Genomic DNA, 23,071 nt, shown 5'->3' with positions numbered 1-23,071 from the left:
TTCTGTAAATCACAGGCGTATTTAAAGTCACAGTTCCTGCCTAGAAAAGCAGCCTGGAGAGGCTGCTGGAGCACACACTGCCTCACGCTCAGCAGTTACTCAAGGATGGCAAGAGCCACAATTAGCAGGGGCTGCAGCCGCTCAGCCTCAGTGCTCCGGGGCACCAAGGAGGAATAACACGGGAATTCTGAACGTACACTGATGCACACTCATCCGTGGCAGCATTGCAGCAGCTACAGACACAGGGGGTTTCACTGTTCCAAAGACAACTGAGCTGTGCCTGCACCACCCTGGGCTGGCTCCCGCGCAGTGCCATCACGTGCCATTTGATGGACACAAAGAACCTGCAGCCAGAATGGCTTTAAACTGAAGTTTAAATACAGTTAATTATTTTTGAATGAATATTTCTCTTGCCCTAACGAATTCCTTAAAACAGAAACAGCAACATAAACATAAAAAATAAATCAGAAAAAGTCTGATGTGGTCTGCCATAGTTACCTTCTTCATTTTCAAAGAGATTTCCAACAGAAAACTGTATTTGGGTAGGACAGTGGAATTTGTGTCATCATGACCAAGCGATTGTGGCGCAGCGAGATGCTCCCGCGGCTCTGCGGTCCTGGTCCCCATGGAAACCGGACTCGGATATTGTCCTCCGCTCACTGGAGCACCGAGTCGGGAGCCTTTTGTGCCTGATGAGATTTCTTCCACAACCTTCCAGCAACAGACCCTATGCTTCCTCCTGACTCTTTCCTAATTGAGATGCAAATTAATCTCTGTGGCTGATTACACTTCCCTTACAGCCCCTGACAAGTGCAGCTGTAGCTGGAGTTTACAGACTTTCCAACAAGTGACTTCAGCTGCCACTGCTGGCAGGGCGCTGCCCCAGCTCCCCAGCACACAACCCCGTGCCGGCAGCACGTCCTGTCGCCCTGTGGCCACCACAGGAGCCCGGTGTCCCTGTGGCCACCACCATTGTCCCTGTTCCCCCATGGCCACCTTCACCGCACAGGGCAGGAGCGAGGATGAGAGGGCTCTGCTCTACATGGAGCAGAGTCCCAGCAGATACTTCACACCCTGCCCCTGCTCCAGCATGAGCACCAGGGACTCAGCACCGTATTGCCGTTGAACCCCTGGCACCAGGGTTTGATCCATTTCTATCTGCACTTGAATCAAAACACCTTTAGCTACTGACCCGTAGCGTGGGTGGTGCCTTTACACAGGACCTGGGTGCCAAGGAGAAGTGGCAAATCATTCTCAGCTCTGCCTCATTCCAGCCTTCAGTGCTCACCCCAACTGCACGGTTACAACTGGTGTGTACCAAACACCCCTTACTTTGCCAGGATTATTGCTTTTTATTTCTCCTTCCCATTGACATTTTTGAGTTATCTCCATCTCCAGTCTGATAAAAGCACTTTCATTTACTGTTTGCATTGCTGTGTTCGTTTCCCTCCTGTTCTCAGAGCAGCTGGCAAAACAAACACTGGAGTGGAGTCACTCACCCTTCAGAAGCTGTGGAGCAATGTGGCTCCACTGGGCTCAAACATCACCTTTACACATCTACACACTCACATTCCAATTGCTGTCTCTTTATGAATTTTAGTACATCTCAAAGTGCATCATTATCTGTAGGATGAGTTATGGATATCTTTCTCTCCTGCTCCAGTGTCATTGTGATGGGATCTGCCCACCACATTCCCTTTGTCCCTATTTCAGGAGTTTCTCAATCCACTTCCATTTATCAGACAGACAAGTGGCAGTTGATTCACTACAGACATCACTGGTGCACAAGCAGCCACAAAAAAAGGCGGAAAAGAATGCGGGGACAGATGCTGCTCCCAACCTGTGCGGAGCAGTGCCCTGTGCTGCCGTGTCTGTGCTGCTCGTGTCGCCCTGGGGACACGCAGGGACCCCGAGGGAGACCCCCTTGGAAAGCAGGAGCACGGCCAGCTGGTGAGCTCTGCCTGCTCACAAAGTGCTGAAGAGCCCAGAGCTGAGCGGGGTCGGAACCAGAGGACTCCAGCCGGGAGCGAGGGGCTGGAATTGCTCCATTACCATAACTGCTGCTACCTGTGTTAGTTTTGCTGCCCTGTATTCCAGTACGATCCACTGACTGAGAAGCACACAGAATTCTGCACAGAACAGTTTTAGGAATTTGTTACATTTCTCTCATGAAACAGAAGCAGAAAAGCCAGCAAGTCCTGACTCACCTGTCAGGCACTGCCACGGTTTGTACAACTGCCACCAACTGCCTTTGCTTTACCATGAACACACAGTTCAGTTAATAAAATACAAATCTATTTAACCACAGGGCTACTTTTAATTTATGATGACTTTTGCAAAGTATACTCGTTAAAAATTAGTCTTTAATAAAAAACAGCTAGTACTTTGAGGATATCCTGTGTTTTAAAAAATGTGCATCTCAAACTAATTCATTAATGTTCTTTCAAAGATCAAAACATTTCACTGACAAACACTTTCTCAAAGTCACGTGGTTAGAAAAATACTCAAATCAAAAGCTCCCCAGAGAAAGTAAAGTGCAGTGAGTGTTGGTCCTGAGATAAGTGATGTGATTGGCAAAACAAGCTATAAAATGTCTGATGGCATTATGAGAAAATCCTAGAATGAGTGAAAACCAGTGCTCGTGCTGTGGGTCTGTGCAGCACCCAAGAATAAAAGCCTGTGTCACAACTCCTGTCCCAGAGAGCATATCCCTTGGTTACCTTCCAGTCACTGCTGGAAAACAGGTTCTGAAAATGCCCAAATACAGGCGTGGCTGGAATGAAACCGCAATCTGGAAACTGAAACATCTGTATCTGAGGTCACATCCCACCTGTCTTACTAATGTAATGAATCCAGGTGAAGTCAACTGGACTAGAACTTTGACCAGGGTAAGAACACGGCGGAGCTGTGCATCAGCCTGACATACACAGTCGGTAACGTCCATCAGCGTGAAGGAAAACTGATAACAATCATTACTCACAGCTCAAAGCACCAGTGCTAAGTCCAGTCTGCCAGCAGTGAGATGGAAGCTGCTGGTTAGAGCACTCCTGGGATGTTACCGTTTTATTTTTAAAACACTAGGCAACTGGGTGTGAACCACTGAAAACATCAAGCCGGACGCGAAGAAAACATTGACCCTTGCCAATAAAATCACAGAGGAAGAACTTTCATCCAAGCCTACCTCTCTGCCGAAGGATGCTCTGAAGAAAGAACCCTACCAAGGGGAGCCTTACCCCCTGGGAGAAAGGATACAAGCTCTGGTAGAGTGGGATGAGTGACTTGACGGCTCTGCTGGCGTTGATGCACGTGGCACAGATCAGGCTCGGCAGCAGCTTCGCGGTCACGATCGCTCCATCGAAGAGAGGACCGAAAAACGGCACCTGGGCACCCAAAACAGAGAAACAGGCCTCAGAACCACCACAGGAGACGGGTACAGCATTTTGCCATAAACCACTCTGAGCACATTGTTCCACACACTGAAAGTTCCAGTGTGACATTCATCCCCCAGGTCTGGAAGATTTAAATCCTCCATCACTGCCCTCAGCGTGCTGTACATGGATATCCATCTCTCAGAACATTCAGCTGGGTAACATGAGCTTGTTTCACACGGGAACCAAGTCCCTCTATGAATTTGCACGCGATATGCCATGGGGAGCAGATACTAAGAACTGTTTCCTGTCTGGGATCCCAACACAACACCCTGATTCACTGGCTGAATCCAACGTTGGCAGGAGGTTTTGCAAAGACGTATTTGCTTCAGATAATCCTCTATAAACTTCTTCTATGGACTTTGTGGAAAAGGAAAAAAACCTCAGGCTGGACCAAGATAAGGAGGTGTGTGGAAGGCAGAGGAGATGGCAGAGCAGGGCCCCTCGGAGGGGCAGAACACACAGCTGGGACAGGCACAAACAGGCCCAGCCCAGCACGTCAAGGTGCTCCAACACTGCCCTGTCAGGATCACCTCCAGAGAAACTCTCGTTACAATGCCCCCTGGGGACCCAGGGCTCTGCAGAGAAAGGCCACACCAAGTACCAGAGATGCTCTCTGAAAGTCAACCATGTCTGCAATTGCAGACACATAACAGACCTGGCCAGCCAAACCCAGAAAATTTTGATGTTTAAATACATAATCAATTTTAGGACTTACAAGTATTCAAACTCATTTCCCTTTCACAAACTGAAAATGAAAAAAACCAACCCCCCAACCAAAGCCCTAAACAGAAGCCAGCAGAAATTATCAATATTTAAGCTATGGATTTTTTCCATCTGTACAGAGGCTTATCACATAAATAAATACCCTCTATTATTCTTCTGCAACTGCTTGTGGGTGACTGTGACAGTCATTCAATAAATGGACAAAGGGAATAGTATAAATCCCCTGCATCTAGGGAATTCCTCTAATTAGAAGTGGCAATGAATTACAGAAGAAATTTGGGGTTAATATAACATCTGCAAATGACAGCTGTCTCTTCACACACTTATTCTGTCATTCCTTTACTTAAAATAATTACCCACCCCCAGAAATAGATTAGTGTAAAATGTTTCCATAGTGGTTTTGCCTTTGATTTTATTTACTGCTGGCATTGCTGTCCAGTTAGTTGAAAAGAAAGGAGACAGAGGAAAGTATAATGTTCTGGAACATCAAGTTTCTAAGTGAAATTTTTACCCCATGCTCTGTTTAGAAGTATTGATAACAGGAGAAAAGTATGTAAAACTATATTCTTAAGTACAAATAAGGAGGTTAAGTACATACTAGTATTAAAATTATACCACCACCCAAATACCAGATATGTAAAGTCAGAGCAGCAGATGCTACCGGCACAGGGGAATTCCCTGTCAGACTTTTTGGACAGGTTGACAGGACTTGGTGCCTGTTTCAGACCCACCTGGAGTTGGGGAGCAGGGCAGAGTTTCTTACCACAGCACTACAGAATTCATAGATAGAAGCTGTGGATGAGGTGTGTCCATGTTCCACACACACTCCCCTGCACATGCTCCCCACATGCAGAGAGGAGCTGAGGGTTCCGCAGACCCGCTGCGATGCGAGCGCGGCACAGCCGGACCACGCGGACACAAAGCTGGGAATTACTCATTCCCGAGCAGATCCAGCGGCCTCGCCGAGGGTCATTAAAGTCAATGGAGCTGCATCTCGTCAGCTCCCATCTGTACAGGGGCTCTGCCCTAGCCAGGGCTCTGGGGGGAGGCCAGTGGAACGCACGGGGCACGTTCCCCGCTGGGCACGGCTCCGTGCCCCGGCATTAAACACCATCCGAGGAAAGCGGGGCTGGGATGGTTACAACAAACAGGCTGCTTTGACAGGAATCAATTAAAAACAAGGGGAGAGGCAAAGATCCCCTCCTGTGAGTACTCCAAATGTCACCGCGAGTTACCCACGAAGCAAAAATTAATATTCAGCCCACTGCAAACACCTGCTTCGTTCCAATTTCCAACAGAAAAATCATTATTTCTGTTGCCCGCAGTAAAAGTAGGCAAGGTTAAATAAACCTTCCGAGCACAAAGACTTCCCCTCTACGGCGAGCAGCACTAGTTAAAAGAGAGGGGAATGGGTAAATTATTGTACCAAATGGCTGAGAATTAATCTCTGATGACGAGCTGCAATCTAACGAGGCATCTGTGTCCCAGGGAACCCGCAGCATGTCCCTGGCGGTATGTGCAGTGCGGAGCCTGCCTGGCATGCTTTGTCCCCTCTTGCAGGCAGCTTTTCCTCTCATTGTTCCCAATATCCTCGTGCATCTGTGACGCGTGGAATGCATTCACACTAACAGACTTACTATTGTCTTCCCCCCGAAGCTTTGTCGGGCAAAGACTGCAGCACGGTTCCTGATAATTATATTGCTTAATTAATCAAGACAAAAAAAATTTGCAAATCATTGCCCGGTTGCCAAGCAGGGAGATCAAAAATGAAAACAATACAAGCTGAAGCAACATAACAAAAGTAACAGCTATCTGATCAGAAATTCTTCTATAATGAAGCTATTAATGCTAAAGCGGTTAATGTTAACATTGCTCCAGGTGTCTCTACTTGGCTGCAAACAAAAAGGCTAACATTATGGATATAAAAGGCCAAATGTTGCCATGGATTCTGTAACCTGATAGAGAGGACAGCCTTTTCATTCGATTAGGGAATGCAATTTAAATACCAGGGACTGAAGCCAAACAACAGACATTTCTCTCTGCAAGCCTCTTTCATTCACCCTGGGGTCAGTAGCTGGTGAACAAAAGGTCAGCCACACTTGCCCTGGAAATGTCTGGATTAATTTTATTACATTGTAATGGTTTGTACTTTAAATGTAGGGATAACACTAAATTTCCAGTTAGCTCTTATTCTGGCTGCCCGTCGGGCGCTTTTGACTAATATGTAAGATGACACAGCTTTTCTCCATTGCTCCAGAGAAGTCTCGAGCATGTTCCTCACACTAAATTCTTAGCTCTTAATGTTCCGTTGGGAAAATAAAATGCCCAAAAAGTAAATTGCAGAGATCAACGGCAATTATAAGGAAAAATTCCCCACTATCAGAAAATTTTCAAGTTTGAAACATCTACTGACAAACCACTGGTTGTCAATATCTAACAACTCCATCATTCATAACTCAAAAAATACTGTCTACAGCTGGTAAATACGTCACCTGATGAAGGCATTTGCCACAGTTGGTTACTCTCTTGGAGAAATACTGTCCATCACATAAGGGAAACGGTATTTATCACACTGATTACTGTCACAAAGTATATTTTATATACATTTTTGTGTCCATAATGTACCAGACAAGCATTTACTGCAGTAGCTTTTTCATACCTATGCACAGATGTACATACACACACCCCTGCTATGCTGAAAAAAATGCCTTTCCCCCCTCCCCAAAATATCTCAAATGTGGTTGCAAATGATGATTTAACCATGAAATAGTGAACCTTCAACATTTTGTTTGCTGTCAGGATACCCAGTTCTGCACAGCACCACCTGTGGGACAGTGACCCCACAGCACTGCCAGTCCCCCACAGCACGAGGTTCTGCACAGCACCACCTGTGGGACAGTGACCCCACACACGGGCTGACCCCACAGAACACGAGTGTTTTGCTTTCACTGCCTCAGGCTGCAAATGCACAGTGGTTTTAAATACTGCACTTTGCACAGTGATTTCTGTGGGTTGAGAATTCTGACACGTTTCTGTGACTATAAAATGAATGAGCAGGCACTTGGATCACCGTTAGTAATTCTTGTTTTAAAGTACGAGCTCAATGCTCAGCTTTGTGCCTGAGATGGACAGACTGTATTTTATACTTGCAGGGAAAAAATAACCCCCCAACTCGAAAGCACTGAGCTTTATTTAAGCAGCAGAACTACTGGTCACTGCACAACACATGACAAGCCCAGCAAAGCAGCCCAAACGTACCTCTGGTTTCTTCATGATCTCTATGAAAAACATGTGATTCTTCATGGGGTAGATGACAATGAGAACATCCCCGAAGTCCGTGGGTATGATGCCCCTGCGGTAGTTGCGGGTGTGCTCAGACCAGACGATGTGAACCTCATCATTTCCCAAGTGACGAAGCTGCAACAGCAAATTGGCTCTTTATTAATCCGAGTGATAACCACGGTTTAGGAGGGGTCATGGCTCACAAATTGAATTACAATGCTCAATAGTAGGAATATTTCATTACAGAAAAAGTTAAAATATTGTTTTTCTCCAGTTGCTCATGAAAGCATCAGCTCAATAATTTGCTTCATTCACAACACATTGTTGTCTGATGGCTTAATTAAGTCATTATCAAACTAGCCATTAGCATGATATGTAAATGTACATTACCTACAGTGATTTAAGATGGAAAACTGAATTACTAGAACAAAACATTACCCAACAGAACATCATATTCCAGCTAAAATGAGGCAGCTGTCACAGAAATATGAAATGCCTTGACTCAGGATGTCAAGAAACTGTCTATCATGAACCACTATAACTGAATTTATTATCCACAAACATCTCCTCACTGTGTCTGGAGGGGGCTTCTGCTTCAAACGTCAGCAAAATATCTGGGCAACGTGAGTGAGAGAAGAATGGAAAATACCGTGGGAGCTACCTTTTTATTTGGAGCAGAGTTGCACAAAATATGGCTAAAATTTACATGTGACACATACAAAATGCATCTGAGAGCCTGTGTGTGTTTGCTCTGCTACTGGAGGAGCTGGAGGTGATCTAACAGATGGCAAAAACTATTTGGCAATCACGTACAAGCCTCACACAATGGTTTCAACTGTAAGCTTTAAAGTTAAAATGTAATCCACATGCAGAATGCCAGCCCAACGCATAAAAAGAATGTAAGTCCCACTTAAAGCTTAAAAGACACCCCCCACCCCCACAATTTGGTGCTACCCCTGGAACAATGTGCACAATAGACCGAACAAAGAAGCCAAAACGAAGCTCTGCTACTTCACTCTGTGTGGGGGGAAAGAAGAAAGGGAAAAGAAAGTGGTGATTTTCATTGGTAAATAACAACTGAGCTACCCCAACATGCCTTGGATCAGCCCATGCACCAATGAAGCTTCCCTCTTCAGAATCAGGCAGTGCCTTTAGAAGGAAAAACTTTCACTCCTACATATCGGTGGCAAAATGGACCCCAGCCACAAGAGAAATGTGGCAAAACCAGCACATTATGAGAATGAAAAAGTCACAACTGTGAACTTGGCTTCCAGTTCATACTCCAGTAAAGTAAAGCTCAGTTCACAGGACGACTGAGATTCTCAGAGTTTATTTTAAATTAAACTGAAGATAAAGAGTTGTGTTTTATTTACACCTATGAATAACAGATAATTTTAGTTCTGTTTGAAGAAAACATGAACCCTTCGTGTTTTGTAAAAACCACCAATTAACAGTACTATTACTAGAGCTTCTTACATGTAAAAAATCAGTAGAAACTGCTGATTTCTCATAGTCCCCCTGATTTCTGTGCCAAAGTGATTAGAAGCAAGATGTCAAATTTAGTGTTAAAAACCCCCAAAATCCTTCTAGTGACCAGACTTTGTGCACAGTGGGTTCCAGATGCTGGGGATGTGGGTGCCTGGCCAGGTTGTCCCACTCCACGCCTAGAGAAGAGAATTCAGTGAAGAGGGAGAAGCACCAGCTGAACTGGTGCTTGCTGTGCTTGTGTGGGACAGGGAGTGACGGCTGTGAGCTCAAACCCTTGCAAATGTCCTGTGACCATGAATCCCACCTCTGCTAGGATCCCCACTGTGTGCCAGCAGCTCATCGGAGAGCTTGAGTTACTGCCCTTGAAGTCACACATCCTTAGGAGTCGCAGCAACAAGGCATAATGTTACAAAGGAAAAACTGGTACTAATCAGAAATGTTTGTTATTGAAAGATAATTTCACTGATAAAAAGCCATTATAAATAATCTTATCAGTGACAATAAGCCAGCTATTTTCCTGTGTTTTTTATTCAAAACAGCAGCTGTGGGGCAGTCAGTGCCATGAATGACTTGTGCTGAAAGGTCTAAAGCCCCACAGCCAGCACACGTGGAGCCAGAGCTCCAGGCAGTGCTCTCCATGCGGTTTAGGAGTGGGGGGGGACAGGAAAAGAATACATTAAAAAACCCACCAAATCAGCCAGGAAATTCAGAGAGATATTAAAAAGCAGAGTCCAAGAATGGAGCAGCTCAGAGCTGTTCAGTTCAGTGCTGACTGGAGCGATCGCAGCTCTGGAAATGGCAGCTGTGTCTCCTCTCGGGCGCACGGGCAGAGCGCGGATTTTCCACCTGCCCAGGGAGGCGGTTTGGCTGACACGGGTGTGATGGACACGCTCTGGGCTGCAGGTGCTTGGACACGCTGTGGGGTCAGTCCCCCACCGTGGGGTCAGTCCCCCACCGTGGGGTCAGTCCCCCGCCGTCCCCGCGCTCGGGCCGTGCCGGGCACGGGCAGTGCTCCCGGCTCCGCACGCCCGATGCCCAGGGCGCGACGCTGGTCACGGTGCACACCTCGGCCTGACCTCCTTTCCCTGCTAATTGCATTACACAGCCAGCTGGCTCCAGAGAGGAGTCGTCTGTTTGACTGAAGAATTCCTGCTTTTGGGGAGGCATGGCTGCTACTTTTGCTAAGTAACAGTGGGGCCTGACATCCCCATTGTCTGCCTGACAGTGTGCCCATCCTAAAATCTAAGTTTTATTTGTAAATTAACCGAGAAACTTCCTGCCAGAGCAGGGCTGCCTGGAGACTGATAATGTGTGCCTTTCATTCCCTTTCACTCTCACTGTATCACTGCCAATTTGTTTTTCTGCTGCTCGCCAGCCCGAGGCCATAAAAGCCTTGTAAGACATAAGTGCAATTATAGTCCTGGAGTCAAATGAATTGGACAAATCCAATAGCACAGCTCTGTCCCCACTCTGCAAAGCCCTACAGCAGTCAGATTAGCTGCTAAAAATCTAATCTAGCCCCAGCTAACAAATTTCTGCAGCGAAGGAGCAAGAGTTCACTATGGGGTTGCAACCAGATTTCTGAATTGAAAAAGTTCTGCTCTGACAATGGAGAAGATGGAATAAATCACCGAGAAATTCTGCAGCACATCTTTAAACCGTTAAGCGCAATTTGGGCAGAACGAGACAGGCACAGTAGAATGCCATTCCTGGGATTGATTTTCACTCTTGCCACACGACAGCCAGATAAAGTTTGGAACCAATGATGCTGAACCCTGCAGCAGCAAAAGTGATCAACTGAATTTTGTTTACTCCACTCGAAAAGGTTTCTGTCAGGGCCAAGACTTATTTAGAGAGGGTTTCTTTCTTTCATTTTTTTTTCTTTCTCCCTGAATTAGCAATATAATATGTCAGCATATACCTCAAATAAAGAAATACAAACTACAAATCAGAACTCTGCTGCACAAAAATAAGGGGCCAAGTTCATCCTCAGAGAATGTGGACTTATTCTTGGGAATTTATACTAGAAATTACTTTATCCCTGTGTTCAGTAAAAATAAAAACCACAATAACATATTTAAGGAAAATTACTGCATCTGCTTAATTCCCCAGCCCCCAGAATTTATGGGCTGCTGCAGGGCTCCCCAGGCCAGCAGGTGGTCAGTCCTTCTGTTCAGCCCGGAGAGCACGAGCCAAGCGCGCTGACAGGATTGGAGCCTTTTGGTGGGTCTGAGGCAAAACAAGCAAAGAACCCCAAAAATCACACAGATTTCAGAGATAAGGGGCATCTGAGATCCCAGACAGCATCTGATGGAAGGAAGGGGAGGGCAAGAAAAAAGAAGTTGTGACCCCCATTGCATCCTGACTGGCAACCAGATAAAACTTCCTCCTCCCAATAACACTGTCCTGTATCCCCAGGATATGACAATGTCTTCATTCCAAGACATTAATGCTTTCTGGGTGAAAGGAGCTCCTGCAGAATCACAGAATCATGGAGTGGTTTGGCTTCCGTTTGGATAGTCAGCCATGCTCAAATGCAGGCTAGTCCATCCATCAGCATTCCAAAGCATGAGAGAACTTCATCTTCCAGAAACTTTGCAGTGCTTCTGAAATGCACCTTCTGTCCCCTTAGAGCTGCAGTTCTGTAAGATCTGCTAACAGCCTATGCTCATTTGCACAGAACCACGTTTGCTCACGACAGACCTGTGACAAACTGAACAAAACTGTTGTGTGCAGAAGTATAGATCCATGTTAAAAAGCCCTCTGGAAGTCATCTGGTCCAAGCTCCTGCTTGCAGCTCCCAATATCCATGAGATTGTTCAGAGCTTTGTCCTGTACAGAAATACCCAGTTTGATCCCTGCAGGATCCTATAGCGGATTTCAGGTTTCTTTAAAAAAGTCTTAGAGCAATTCCTTTGTGGTATTTTCTGTGGATAGTATGTGTTGGAGCTAGCCTGGTTTTCTGGCAGCGCAAGACTTGGAGACTGGTAACTACTAAATGCTTTTGCTTTTTGTTTCTCACAAAGAAGGAATTCTCTTAGAGCAAACACAGGCAAGACAATTAAATAGAATAACCAGACTCTCAGTGTCTGTGATAACCCCTAACATGGGTGGGAATCAGGAGAACTAGTAAATAGACTGTTTGCAGTTAAACCCCATCTCTCCCCATGTGGTAGCTCCCTCACTGTGCTCTCTGCTCTCCCAGATGATGTATTACTTGACAGCCAGATCATATCCCAGTGTCTTTGCTAGGCTTCCACAAAACCCAGGAGGCCAGGACTTACAAGGGAAGATCAGACTAAACAGACACAATTTCTGTAGGACAAGTAAGTCTGGGAAAGACATGGCAGCAATTCTCATACATGCATAAGTCTGCAGCAAAACAGTCTGCCCTCCATATCCATGTGGAATAGGGGAGAATCAATGAGCTAAATTGAAGCAAAGTAGATGGCGCAAGAGATTGTGTCATGGTACAAGAAGTGGAGCGTAGGAATATGTTGCCTAGGGAAACTAAATCATTCATCACTGGAGTTTTGAGCAAGCAGCTGGACAAATACTGGTCAGGAACAATAAAAATACACATAGTCCTACCCTGGTAAAGTCATAGACTCTACAGCCCCCCACTATGTCCCACTGCCCTACCTCTCCATCCTCAAGAACTCAGATTACATTTTTCCCATAGCCATGTAAATCCACTGATATGAAGATAATGAGTTGCATACAGAAAGAGAAACGTAATTTTACTGACTTTTTTAAAAATGACAGATATCCCAGTAAAAAAGAAAAGATCTGGCTTTACTATGAAATGCTGGGCAATTTTTTCAGGACCAGTAAGCAGAAATTTCACCTTTATATTTAAAGGAAAAGCCCATGTGATTCTGAAACCAACTGGACACTAAACAGAGTCATCCAGTGACATTTGTAGACAATGTTCAGAGCACAGCAGTATCCCCTGGTGCACTGGATAGCCTCAGCAGCATTATTGATGCACGTTAACAACCTCTGCAGAACAAGTTGCCAATCCTAATTAAAAAGGCAGAGATTTGGTATGCCCCTAAAATCTTCTTTAACTCTAAGCAGCAGCTGGCAAGCACCAAAATCTCAAATCACTCCTTGTTAGGAAAGACAAGGATTAAGTACTGACACCAACAAAGTTTTGGGCTGGGTTCTGGCTGCCTTTGAAGCAGAGGCTGCTTGTCAGAATTGTGCTTAAGTGGCTACTGGCTTTAGCTATCAGCTGTGACTGCCTTGGGTCCAGAGTTTGTCACCTCCCTTTTGCTTTGCTGTTCCATGCAGGATGATTGGTCTGGAAGGTTTTATTATGCTGCATTTGGTTGTTTTGTTCTACCAACCTGCAACGGTTTTGGCAGGCAGACAACATACAAATGAAATTATTGCTAATATTATTACTCATGGTGGTATTTGAGGCTACCATGGAAATGTTAATTGTGTTTCAGAACCCAGAATTTAGATGCCATTTAATTCAGATAATCCAGCTGCAGAGCACCATGTGGCACAGCAAAGATGGGATGCCAGGGTTAGTTAGCACAAGCTGCTTTCAGTTCAAACTTTCATGTAAGCACTTGCAGAGTGTGCAGTACACCACACATTCTTTACCTTTTTGGTCAGAGAATCGTCCGAATCCGAGGGCATCCTGGTGGACACGTGGAAGATGATCTCCACGGTGGAGGTAGCGTAGTAGGGAGCAGTTTGTCCTGTGCTGCCATTGCGCTGCAGGCCACCCATGAAACCCCCGTGCGTGGAAAGATCCACCTGAGGGATTGAAAGGCAGGATTAGAGGAAATTTGAAAAGACTGATCAATTATCAGTATTTATTTCTATATCAAGATTTCATGAATTTACCACTCTAAGACTCTGCAGCCATCCTAGAAAAGTCTTCCCTTAAAGCTTTGTGATCCTTCTGTTAGATCTGTCTTTCCCCTTCCTGTATTGGACACTCACTAAAAGCAAATGTCTCTTAACCAGGTCTTGAGCCAGTATCTATCTGGTGATTCTACCTTCCTACAGCAAACAGCAGCAAGGAAGCAACACGTGCTGCTCCTCCAAGGGCTCAGACCTCCCAGTGTCAGGAGCCTCCCAAAGGGCAGAGAAAGAACCAGAAAAACTGCAGAAGAAACTTAAGACTTGCACAGAAAGAAAAACCTTAAGAAGAAATTATTCCAGAAGCTTATTCAGAAGAAATGCCTCTCTGAAGTCCAGCCTGAGTCCAAAGGATTGTTTGTTTTCCCAGTGGCACCAGCCTCAGGATGGTGCCTCTCCCTGTGAGCCTTGTGAAACTTCGATCCTTAACATGCAGTTACTCTGTATTTCCCAAACCCATAACTTTTCATGGCACTTAGACTATGACACACCATTCTGACAAGGCAAATAATACCCAAAAGCTTCATGAAGAAGCTCCTGTGGTGAGAGTGTGCTCTGACCACGTCAAGAGTTAAAAGCAGCTAAATATCAGTGTGTAGTGAATTTATCTTTTTTTAATGAGAATTAAAAACTATGCAGTGACATTAGCAACGTGTTGGTTTGCCTACATTTATGGCTATTACCTCCCAGCCCAGTCCTGCTACAAAATCTTCATATGCCTGGCTTCCCCTGGCATTGGCCAGGATGGAGCACTTGTCCTCCTGTCCCTCGGCGATGTAGAACACAGCGATCTTGTGAGTCTCACGGCTGCAAAGGGACACAAAAAGAAGTCAAATTAAAGAAGTTTCAGCTCAAAACTATTTTTTAGGTCCCTTGCACTCCAGAGCTATGAGCAGGTGCCCACATTTAAGTCCATGCATCCATTTCTTTTTTGCACACAAGTCCATTGCTCTCTTTCAGCTGCAGAAATTGATTTCTGCCCATTTTTCCTCCTCCCGCTGCAGAGACCTCCCAGTTCTGAGAGAGGAGCCAAGGCTGGTCCTTCTGTGCACCAGCCACAGTCCTGGTGACCAAGTTCCAATTACAGGGTTAATGACTCAGAGCTGTGCAGCTTTGCCACAGAGGGCGAGGTGGCACAGGTGTTAATGGGAGCATAATTTGACCTACAGAATTTTAATTACAGGGTGATGACATACAAGGAGAAAGAAACATTATTGGGCTGAGTTTTACAAGGCTGACAGAGACAGCTGACTTCTTTGAAAAACAGCAAAGTGGATTTGATATGGAAACTGTTGGGATGCAATGCTGCAGAGGCTTTTCAAATAGCTCTATGTCCAGTAATGAAAAATAAAACATAACATTCAGAGCTCCATTCTGCCACTTCCTGGCTGGGGAGCAGTTCTGGGGAGATCACCCCTTAAAGTACTGCTCTTGACATGGACCATCCTGTGAGAAATGGTCCTTTGTGTCAGCTGAACCAAGGTCACAAACTATTTGGGAGCTTCTTCCCTCCCTTCTCAGCTAAGCAAACTGGAAATAGGTTACTCTGTCTTATTATCTGCTACTGATTTGGAATTGGCTGTACACAGTGCCAGTGCAGACAGCTTCTCCATTCGGGCTGCAGAACTCTGGAGAAACAAACAATCCATCTTACATACTGATATTTGTATTGCTGGCACAGGCAATGGCAGGAGAGCTTTCGTTTTGGTGACTCACTCATTCTGCCTTGGGAAACACAAACCTTATCAATGTTGTGTCCAGAACACATCACCTACCATTGGCGAGAATCCAGATTTTTCAGTTCTCGCAGCAATTTTGAATTTTTCTTAAGCAAGTGAAAGCTTTTTCTAAAAAAAAAAAATAAAAAAAAATTTAAAAAAAAAATTAAAAAAAAGGTTTGAAGGCAAATGCAACACCATACAGACACAGTATTTTGTCATCCAAATACCTAAGTGAAGTGAATCAAATTACCATGATGTGATTTTTAAAAATCTTGTTTTCTTAAGTGTGTACACATTTGGAGGTAAGAAGTGAGAAGACTAAGAGTACTGTAAATGTGTTCTGAATCCCCTCTCCCTACCTTCTATCCCAGGAGTTCATTCCCAAGTCGTTCAGCAACAGCCGACAGAAATAAAAGGAGGCCTGAGGCTCAGCAGGGCGTGGTGGTTCCTGGCGGGCCACCTTCATGCTGCAGTCCGAGCTGCATTTCAGGATGAAGTCCCTTTCCTGGGCACTCTGCCTCATCAGGGCCTCCATGATGGCCCGCTCCTGCTCGGAGCTCATCCCGCAGGGCGGCGGCGCCGGCTCGTTCAGCTTGCGCTGGGGGTGCAGAAGGCACTCGGGGCTGGTGGCACCGATCTTCTCCAGCAACTGGTCGAGAGCATCTTCTCCTTCCTCTGCCTGGGAAATGTCGTTCTGGGAAGCGAAGTGGTGCTCGGGGTCGCTGGAGATCACAAAGGTGTTGGTGGTGCTCCGCTGAGGAAGGCAGCCCTCCAAAGGGCCGTACAGTATCCGGCCATCCCAAGAGTACTTCCCTGAGATATCCCTGACGATCACCCTGACGTCCGAGGGGGCTGCTGCCGGCTCAGCACCCACCCTCTTCTCTGCAGGGATTTGGAGGTAAGATATGAGAGTGCTGTCATTGAACACAAAGAGCTGCAGGTTGGGACTCCGGAAGACTTCCGAGGACAGCTCAGAGGACTCCACATAGGAGTTGTCATGGTTCTCACTGAGGAGGCTGTGGAGAATGGCAGGGCCTCCGCTGAGCGGGTAGTGGCTCAGGTGATTCACCAGGTGAGTCATCACCATCCGTGCCGTCAGAGGTATCAATTCTAAATTCCTCCTCCTTTTCTCTAAAACCATCAATGAAAAGATAATGGATCAGTAAGAGCAGCAAGAGACAATTCAAAAAGAGCAGCTGTGGATTTCTGTCACACTGCAGCTGCTTGCTTTAGTTGTCTTCCCGAGCCTTCCTGTTCAAGGAACTATTTACAACAGCTTTTCAAGGAATTCTACCTGTCCCGCAGTTTTGTTTTGTTTTACCGCATCCCCACAGCCGGTCCATGCTCTGTGAGCTCTCTTACCCTCAGCAACAGTGAGCAGGTTGCCCAGATCTGTGGAGGAGTGGCACTGGGCTGGCTCCGAGCTCCTGACGTTCCCCAGTGGCAAAAAGGGGTCGTAGTCATAGGAGGAGAGGTCGGCCAGGCTCAGCACGTAGTGGCTTTGCTGCGTGTACGTGCTGGAGCCGTTCACACAGCAGTGCAGGACCTGCCAGGGGACAGTGGGACACTGCAGCAGAAGTAAACCCCACAGGACAGGCCCCAACATACCCTGGGAGCAGTGCCCCTTCCTAATTCTGACTTTGAAAACCAGGACATGCTACAAAAACCATCTGTGGTCAAGTACAGCATTTTTAAATTAGCACTCCCCATCTGCACGGATTCTATACTTTAACAGCTCACTTCAGGACTTGTTTTCTATTTCAACAACCCACTTCAAATATTTCTGCAAAGATTATCTTCCCTGACTTGTTGTTTTAAGCATTTTATCTTTCTCTTCACCACCCCCTGTCTGTTCTACATCTCTAATCTTATCTTCTTAACATTTTGCATCCGTACTTCTCACCTGTACAACTTCTGCCCACATTGCAAGAACTCACGATTTTCTAGAGCTTGCCAAAACTGCTTCTGTGCCTACCAGGGTGTGTGAAAGGCATCTCTAAACATCCAGACACAGTAAATCACTTTCCTTCCCACACTCACTCTGTAAATGTAGTCCAGTAAAGGAGCTCTGGATGCGTGTTGATCTTCCACGGCACCAGCAGACACGGGCTCCAGCAGCATTTTCATGGGCAGTGCCATGCACCAATCCAGCAGGCACAGCAGCAGGGAAACTATGAACTGAACAAGGACATGGAACACGGTATTTAGGTACATTGCATTGAATTCACCCAAACTTCAAGGGAGGGGTTGGAAAGTTTACAGCTCTGGTTCAAAGTGACTTCATTTAAAAAGCACCTCTAACAGCACAAAGAAGGAATGGAGGCAGCTCTTGTCAGTGACACACCTTCTTATCCGCCTCCACGGAGGAGTACTCGGCACTCGGCAAAAGGAACGCAATGGTGGCCACGAGGATCTACAGCCAAACAAACAGATGTCAGAAAGGCACTTAACTTCTTTCACTATAAAGACAGAGTTGGACTTCATGTGCACAGGGTATGGAAAAGGTTCAGTTCCCTTAGGAGCATCCAAGTGCCTGTGTCAATCAACGTCCAAGTGAAACACAATGATTTACTGAGCATTCTGAAAACAAGTCCCTGCAAACATGGGACATACACTGGTCCTGGCACTGCAGCAATTACATCCCTAACAATATCTGCAGAAGAAGGGAGTTCACAAATCATAGCAGCTCAAGGAAGGAATTAAAACAACTTTGCACACGATTTCCCTACAAACATTTTAAAGAGTCTGACGTACTTCAGTGATTTTCCGGCACAGGGAGGATTCATACTCCTGAAGCTTTTGCCAGTAAGACACCAGCAGCTGAAGAACATCACAGGCTACCTGAGCTACCAGCTTATTGGAAAACTGGAAAAAAAAAGGTGATTAAAAGCCAAATAAAACATCCACATACAATACAACACATTCAGTTTTTCTACATTTTAAATTATTTTGCATCTACACAAACAATAAAAACCGTTAATGCTGTGAAATCATCTCGTCAGCATTAGGAACCAGCAGGTTTGATATTGTCTGTGTGATTTTAACTCAGTTTGCTGGGGAAAGGGTCTTTAGGTACACAAGCACATGCTATTTTTGCAAATATTCTGCACATTTGTATAGGACACCAGACCTGCAGACTGTGCTCCAGATCATCATCAGCTCTTTAAAAGGTGAAAATGCCTGTTTTTACACAATGCTGATTGACTGGGGCCCGCCAGAGCAATACCTTCAGTGTCACACCTATGACGTTGATGGCCTTCTTCACGTGGGGATGGTTTGTGCACTGTGTGAGCTCCTCACAGATCCACACTCCCAGGCCACAGATGGCTATGCACCTTTGGTAAAAGGAAGAGTAGTTTTGTCAAAAGTTTTAGAAGAACATTTAGAGGGAAAAAAAAAAAAAAGAATAAAAAGAAAAAAAATGCACAAAGATCTTTCTTTTCCCTCTCACACAACAGGCCTGCACCTTTATGGTGCAGAGTGGAGCTCAGCTTCATAGGACCAAACCACAAGGCAGTAGCAACACCTCAGCTGGACAAGCACCAAAACCAAGTAGCAAGAAAGACTTTCCAACTCAAGGACTTGATAATCTTAAAGATCTTTTCCAACCCAAACAATTCCATGATTTTCCCAATTTACCTTGCAGCTTCACTTGGCTCCTCTGTAGCATTCTTCAATAAAATATTTATGAGGCAACACTAAAACAACAAAATAAATTAGAATAAGCATCTTTTCCATACCTCTATTTTAAAGTTAATTTTTACATAGTTACAAGTGAAGTCACTTTAATCCTCAATCTGTTCTTAAAGCATCTTTATCTCATGCCAGTTGCATTTTGTCAAGGCAGAAATACCGATTACAACTCAAATACACAGGCCCTTGTGGACAAATTGAATCGACCTACAACTCATGAACTCACGTACAGGCAGCAAGACAGAAATCAATTCATTTTCAGTGGAAGGGTGTTTACAAACTATGAGTGGAGGTCACTTCATACAAACTGTAGTGTTTTGGTTTTAAGTACAGAAAAGACACTTCTAAAATTCAGACAGTTTTAACGCGCCTCCAGTGACTCTCCAAGGCCTGATGAAGAAAGCAAGAATGGGTGCCCGGCGTGCAAAGGGGTTCCTGCACTCCTCTGGTTACTGAAATAGCAATAAGGCAAAAAATCTCTACCCTTACACACCCCACACATCTCTTACAGGATGAGCTAATGGACACAGGTACAATGAATGGACACTTTAAATACCACCTACACTATTTAATGAATTGGCCTGGACGGCATCTGGTTGGAAAAACATGGCATCTGATCACAGCCAGCTTGCTCTCCTTGAAAATCCAACTGGAATTTGCAGTATCTAGGCTTTGTTAACGTTATGGCACACGTCAAGCAAAGCACTGCTCAGCAAAGCACATGTAATGTGCAGTTGTGGGGTTCGAGGAGAAGGAAGGGTTCCTTTTTTAACCAAAAACTCACAGTAAGAATTAAGTAACTGAATAATAAAAATAGGATAGGTTACCTAAGGATTTACAATGAAATGGGGCTTTACCTTCACATCTGCAGTTCCTGTGCTGATCTCACTGGCTTCTGAAATGGGCCCCAACCGTGGGATTTCTTGGTAGGTATTTGGAAAGCACACGAGAGCACCAAGGATGGTGTGAGCTTCAGAACGGGGAGCCTAATGAGGGGCAAGTAAAGAGAAATATTAATTAGAAAAACCTTCACATGTGTAGATGCCATCAGCTCTGAGGCCAGGATGCACTGCCACACTCAGAGTACTGGATTCACAATGCAGCACTGAAGTGTCCCAGGACCTTTTCTTTTACAGCTCCAGCAACAGCTGTATGAAAGCAGTGACTAACACATCTTCCTGCCCGTGCTTTTTGCTGCTGTGCTGCCCTGCTCTCTTTGTGAGGCTGAGCTGCTCCTCCAGCAGGCATCTGGCCCTGCTCCTAAGCACATTCCACATTTTTAACACCTCCTCTGTCATTACCCAACACAACAATCAGCCATTTGGTATCAACTGGAAGTACAGAACCACCTAAGAAAAGCTGAGTGAGAGGCTGAAGCACTAATCCAGCACTGCTATTCGTGATCCTGTGACACAGAAAGTGCACAGTGCACTCATCCTGACTGCACAGATGATACTAATGTGCAGAGAGATCCCTACTTCGGTAAAACCATTGAAAGCACCATGGCATGAGATAGAAACACATTAACTACTATGCAATATTGAAAATACAAGGAACACCCAGTTTTATGCTTGTAGGAGAAATGGAAGGTGATGTTTTGGTTTGTTTTTTTCCATGGAAAGTTAAGTACTCATTTCTTATTAGCACTTTAAGCTTTGGATCAACCATCAGGTTGATCAGACTCTGAGGGCTGAGGGAAAAAGCACTGCTGCAACAGCAGCCAGGAGAGGGTTCCTCACGCTCTGGTCTTTTGATGAAACACCTCTGCCATAGCAGGGGGGCAGCCTGTGCCACCATGTCCCACACCAGCTGCCGTGCCACGGCCCCAGGAGCCCGCCTGTGCAGCGATGAGCTCGTTACCTCCAGCGTGTCCGTGCGCAGCACCCTCGCCGCCGCCGCCACGAAGTCCCCGATCAGCATCGTGAACCCAGGCAGGCCCAGGAAGAAAAACCAGGGTGGGCAGTGCTTTATGACGGTGTTCAGGATATCCTGCAAGAGAAGTTACCTGTGTGAGAAGAAATAAGCCAAAACAAAAATAACCCACAGAAGGAGCCCAAAAGCAAAAGGGAGATTTTGAGAAGATTTAACTTTGAGGTTCACCAGTCCCACACTAGTCAAGGTGCAAATTCACAGAGCCCCACGGCTCTTTGTGCAAACTGACTGTCATGTAACTATCACCAGATGCATGGAGTAGCAAAAGTGCACTGGGTGTTTTGGTTAAGGTTTCTACTCTTAAATTCCTGTTAAAAACCCAACTCACACACCCATGTCTCTCTCTGTGCCTAAGCACAACCATTCTGCTAAGTAAGCCTTTGGATTCAAAACATCCAAACTTTTAATGGATCTAAGATGAGGCACTGCAGCACTCCAAAGGAGTGAGTTCCTAAATTGCTTCACTCAAAATTCTGTGCCACAAGAACACAAGCTGACCCCAACACATGTTGCCTGTGCCCTGAAGGAACAGACCAGCACCCCCAGCTCTGCTCATCCCTGTGACACAGAGCATGGTCGAGATAAGCATTTCAATCTCAATCCTTCCACGTTTCAAGACTTCGTAGTCTCTCCAAATCAGGGCAAAGTTCCTGCATTTGAAGTAAGATTTTTCTTGCCGCAAGCTTTCAGCAGGTTTAAAATTAGGCATAAAATCTATATAATCCTTACCTGCAACACTGTATTTGCTGAAGAGTTAGATCAAGCTATTTCTACACTGAGTAGAAAATTATTTTTCACTCACTAAAATTTTGAAGGAAGGTTACAAAGGAACTTTTCCACCTTCACCCTTATGGTTTTATGATGTGCTAAAGAAGGTCTGAACTTGGAGTCCCAGAATGTGTCCATGTGCTCAATTTCTACAGCAGAAGCTAAAGTTGATAAACCCAATTTTCTCTACATGAAGAGATGCTTTAAGATCACCACTATTTTATCAAAGCCCTGCTAAACATCTGCACATCCCCTATTTAGTGTTCCACTAAGTGTTTTTAACACCAACATCTGATGAAATAACTGCTATATATTTTAAATAAATAGTATTAGTTTTAAACATAGTAGCAGATAATGCTTTCACTTTCCTGAATAAGCTAAAATGCTACCCGAGTTAATGTTTAAACTAGTTTTAATCACTTCCTTTGATACTTTTTAAGTCAATATGGGTCAATGCAAACACAGAGAATGCAGAGCAGATGGATGCAGCAGCTCATAAAGCGGGTGGTAAACTCACAGTTGGAGCAGAACAAAGGACCCACCTTTTTCTAATTAAGGGCCTGATTAGCACACGGGGCTGGTCGGCACAGCCACACCTGCCCAGCAGGGCCAGGTACGGCTCAGGCTGGTCCTAATCTCGGGCAGCAGATGGGAGCACACGTCTGTTGACATGTGCCACGATAAAGCAGCCCGGGATAACCTGGCCAGGAAGCACCGGGACCTGCTCCCAACAACTGCATTAACTCCTGTCCTCAGCCCATCGCTCCCATCTGTCACACACAGCAACGGGCAGAGCCCCTGCAGCCCGGGCCCTGCACGGAACACTTCCAAAACGAGGAGAAAGATGGAATCACGCAACTGTTACCTTAATATATCAATGCTGAGACTACCCACGCATTCCTAAATGCTGGAGCAATGGGGCTGTAGGGATCTACTCGCTGGTTATGAGATATACTACTACTAGGGGGGAAAAAAAAAATCATTTTCTATAGTAAGAAACCTTTGAAAATTTTACTTTGAAAAGCTACTGAACCAATCCTTAGTTTCCCTTTGAATTCCCAGCATGGGCTGCATGCTGTGATATGCACACAGGGCCTGGACTGACCCACTCTGCCAGGCTGTTCCCACTGCTATGGTTCATCTCAGGCATTC

At 45.4% G+C, this 23,071-nt stretch overlaps 1 protein-coding gene across 1 annotated transcript in view; it reads right to left on the bottom strand.

Annotated features, from left to right (window-relative positions):
• The window catches only part of RALGAPA2 (Ral GTPase activating protein catalytic alpha subunit 2), a 92,421-nt gene that overhangs the window by 33,011 nt on the left and 36,339 nt on the right, over window positions 1-23,071 (bottom strand). The window contains exons 25-38 of the mRNA XM_029961651.1: window positions 21,080-21,208; window positions 20,077-20,205; window positions 19,166-19,224; window positions 18,753-18,861; window positions 18,281-18,391; window positions 17,871-17,939; window positions 17,567-17,704; window positions 16,889-17,072; window positions 15,886-16,657; window positions 15,581-15,652; window positions 14,489-14,612; window positions 13,542-13,697; window positions 7,413-7,571; window positions 3,253-3,380 (exon numbers count right to left, since the gene is read on the bottom strand). Of these exons, the coding sequence (XP_029817511.1) occupies window positions 3,253-3,380; window positions 7,413-7,571; window positions 13,542-13,697; window positions 14,489-14,612; window positions 15,581-15,652; window positions 15,886-16,657; window positions 16,889-17,072; window positions 17,567-17,704; window positions 17,871-17,939; window positions 18,281-18,391; window positions 18,753-18,861; window positions 19,166-19,224; window positions 20,077-20,205; window positions 21,080-21,208 (2,339 nt within the window). The remainder of the gene's footprint in view (window positions 1-3,252; window positions 3,381-7,412; window positions 7,572-13,541; window positions 13,698-14,488; window positions 14,613-15,580; window positions 15,653-15,885; window positions 16,658-16,888; window positions 17,073-17,566; window positions 17,705-17,870; window positions 17,940-18,280; window positions 18,392-18,752; window positions 18,862-19,165; window positions 19,225-20,076; window positions 20,206-21,079; window positions 21,209-23,071) is intronic.

The sequence above is a fragment of the Manacus vitellinus genome, unplaced genomic scaffold (assembly GCF_001715985.3).
Source record: "Manacus vitellinus isolate BGI_N305 unplaced genomic scaffold, ASM171598v3 scaffold_38_pilon, whole genome shotgun sequence".
Lineage (NCBI taxonomy): Eukaryota > Metazoa > Chordata > Aves > Passeriformes > Pipridae > Manacus > Manacus vitellinus.
The sequence above is the reverse complement of the archived record's forward strand: the minus strand, read 5'-3'. Positions and strand labels throughout refer to the sequence as shown.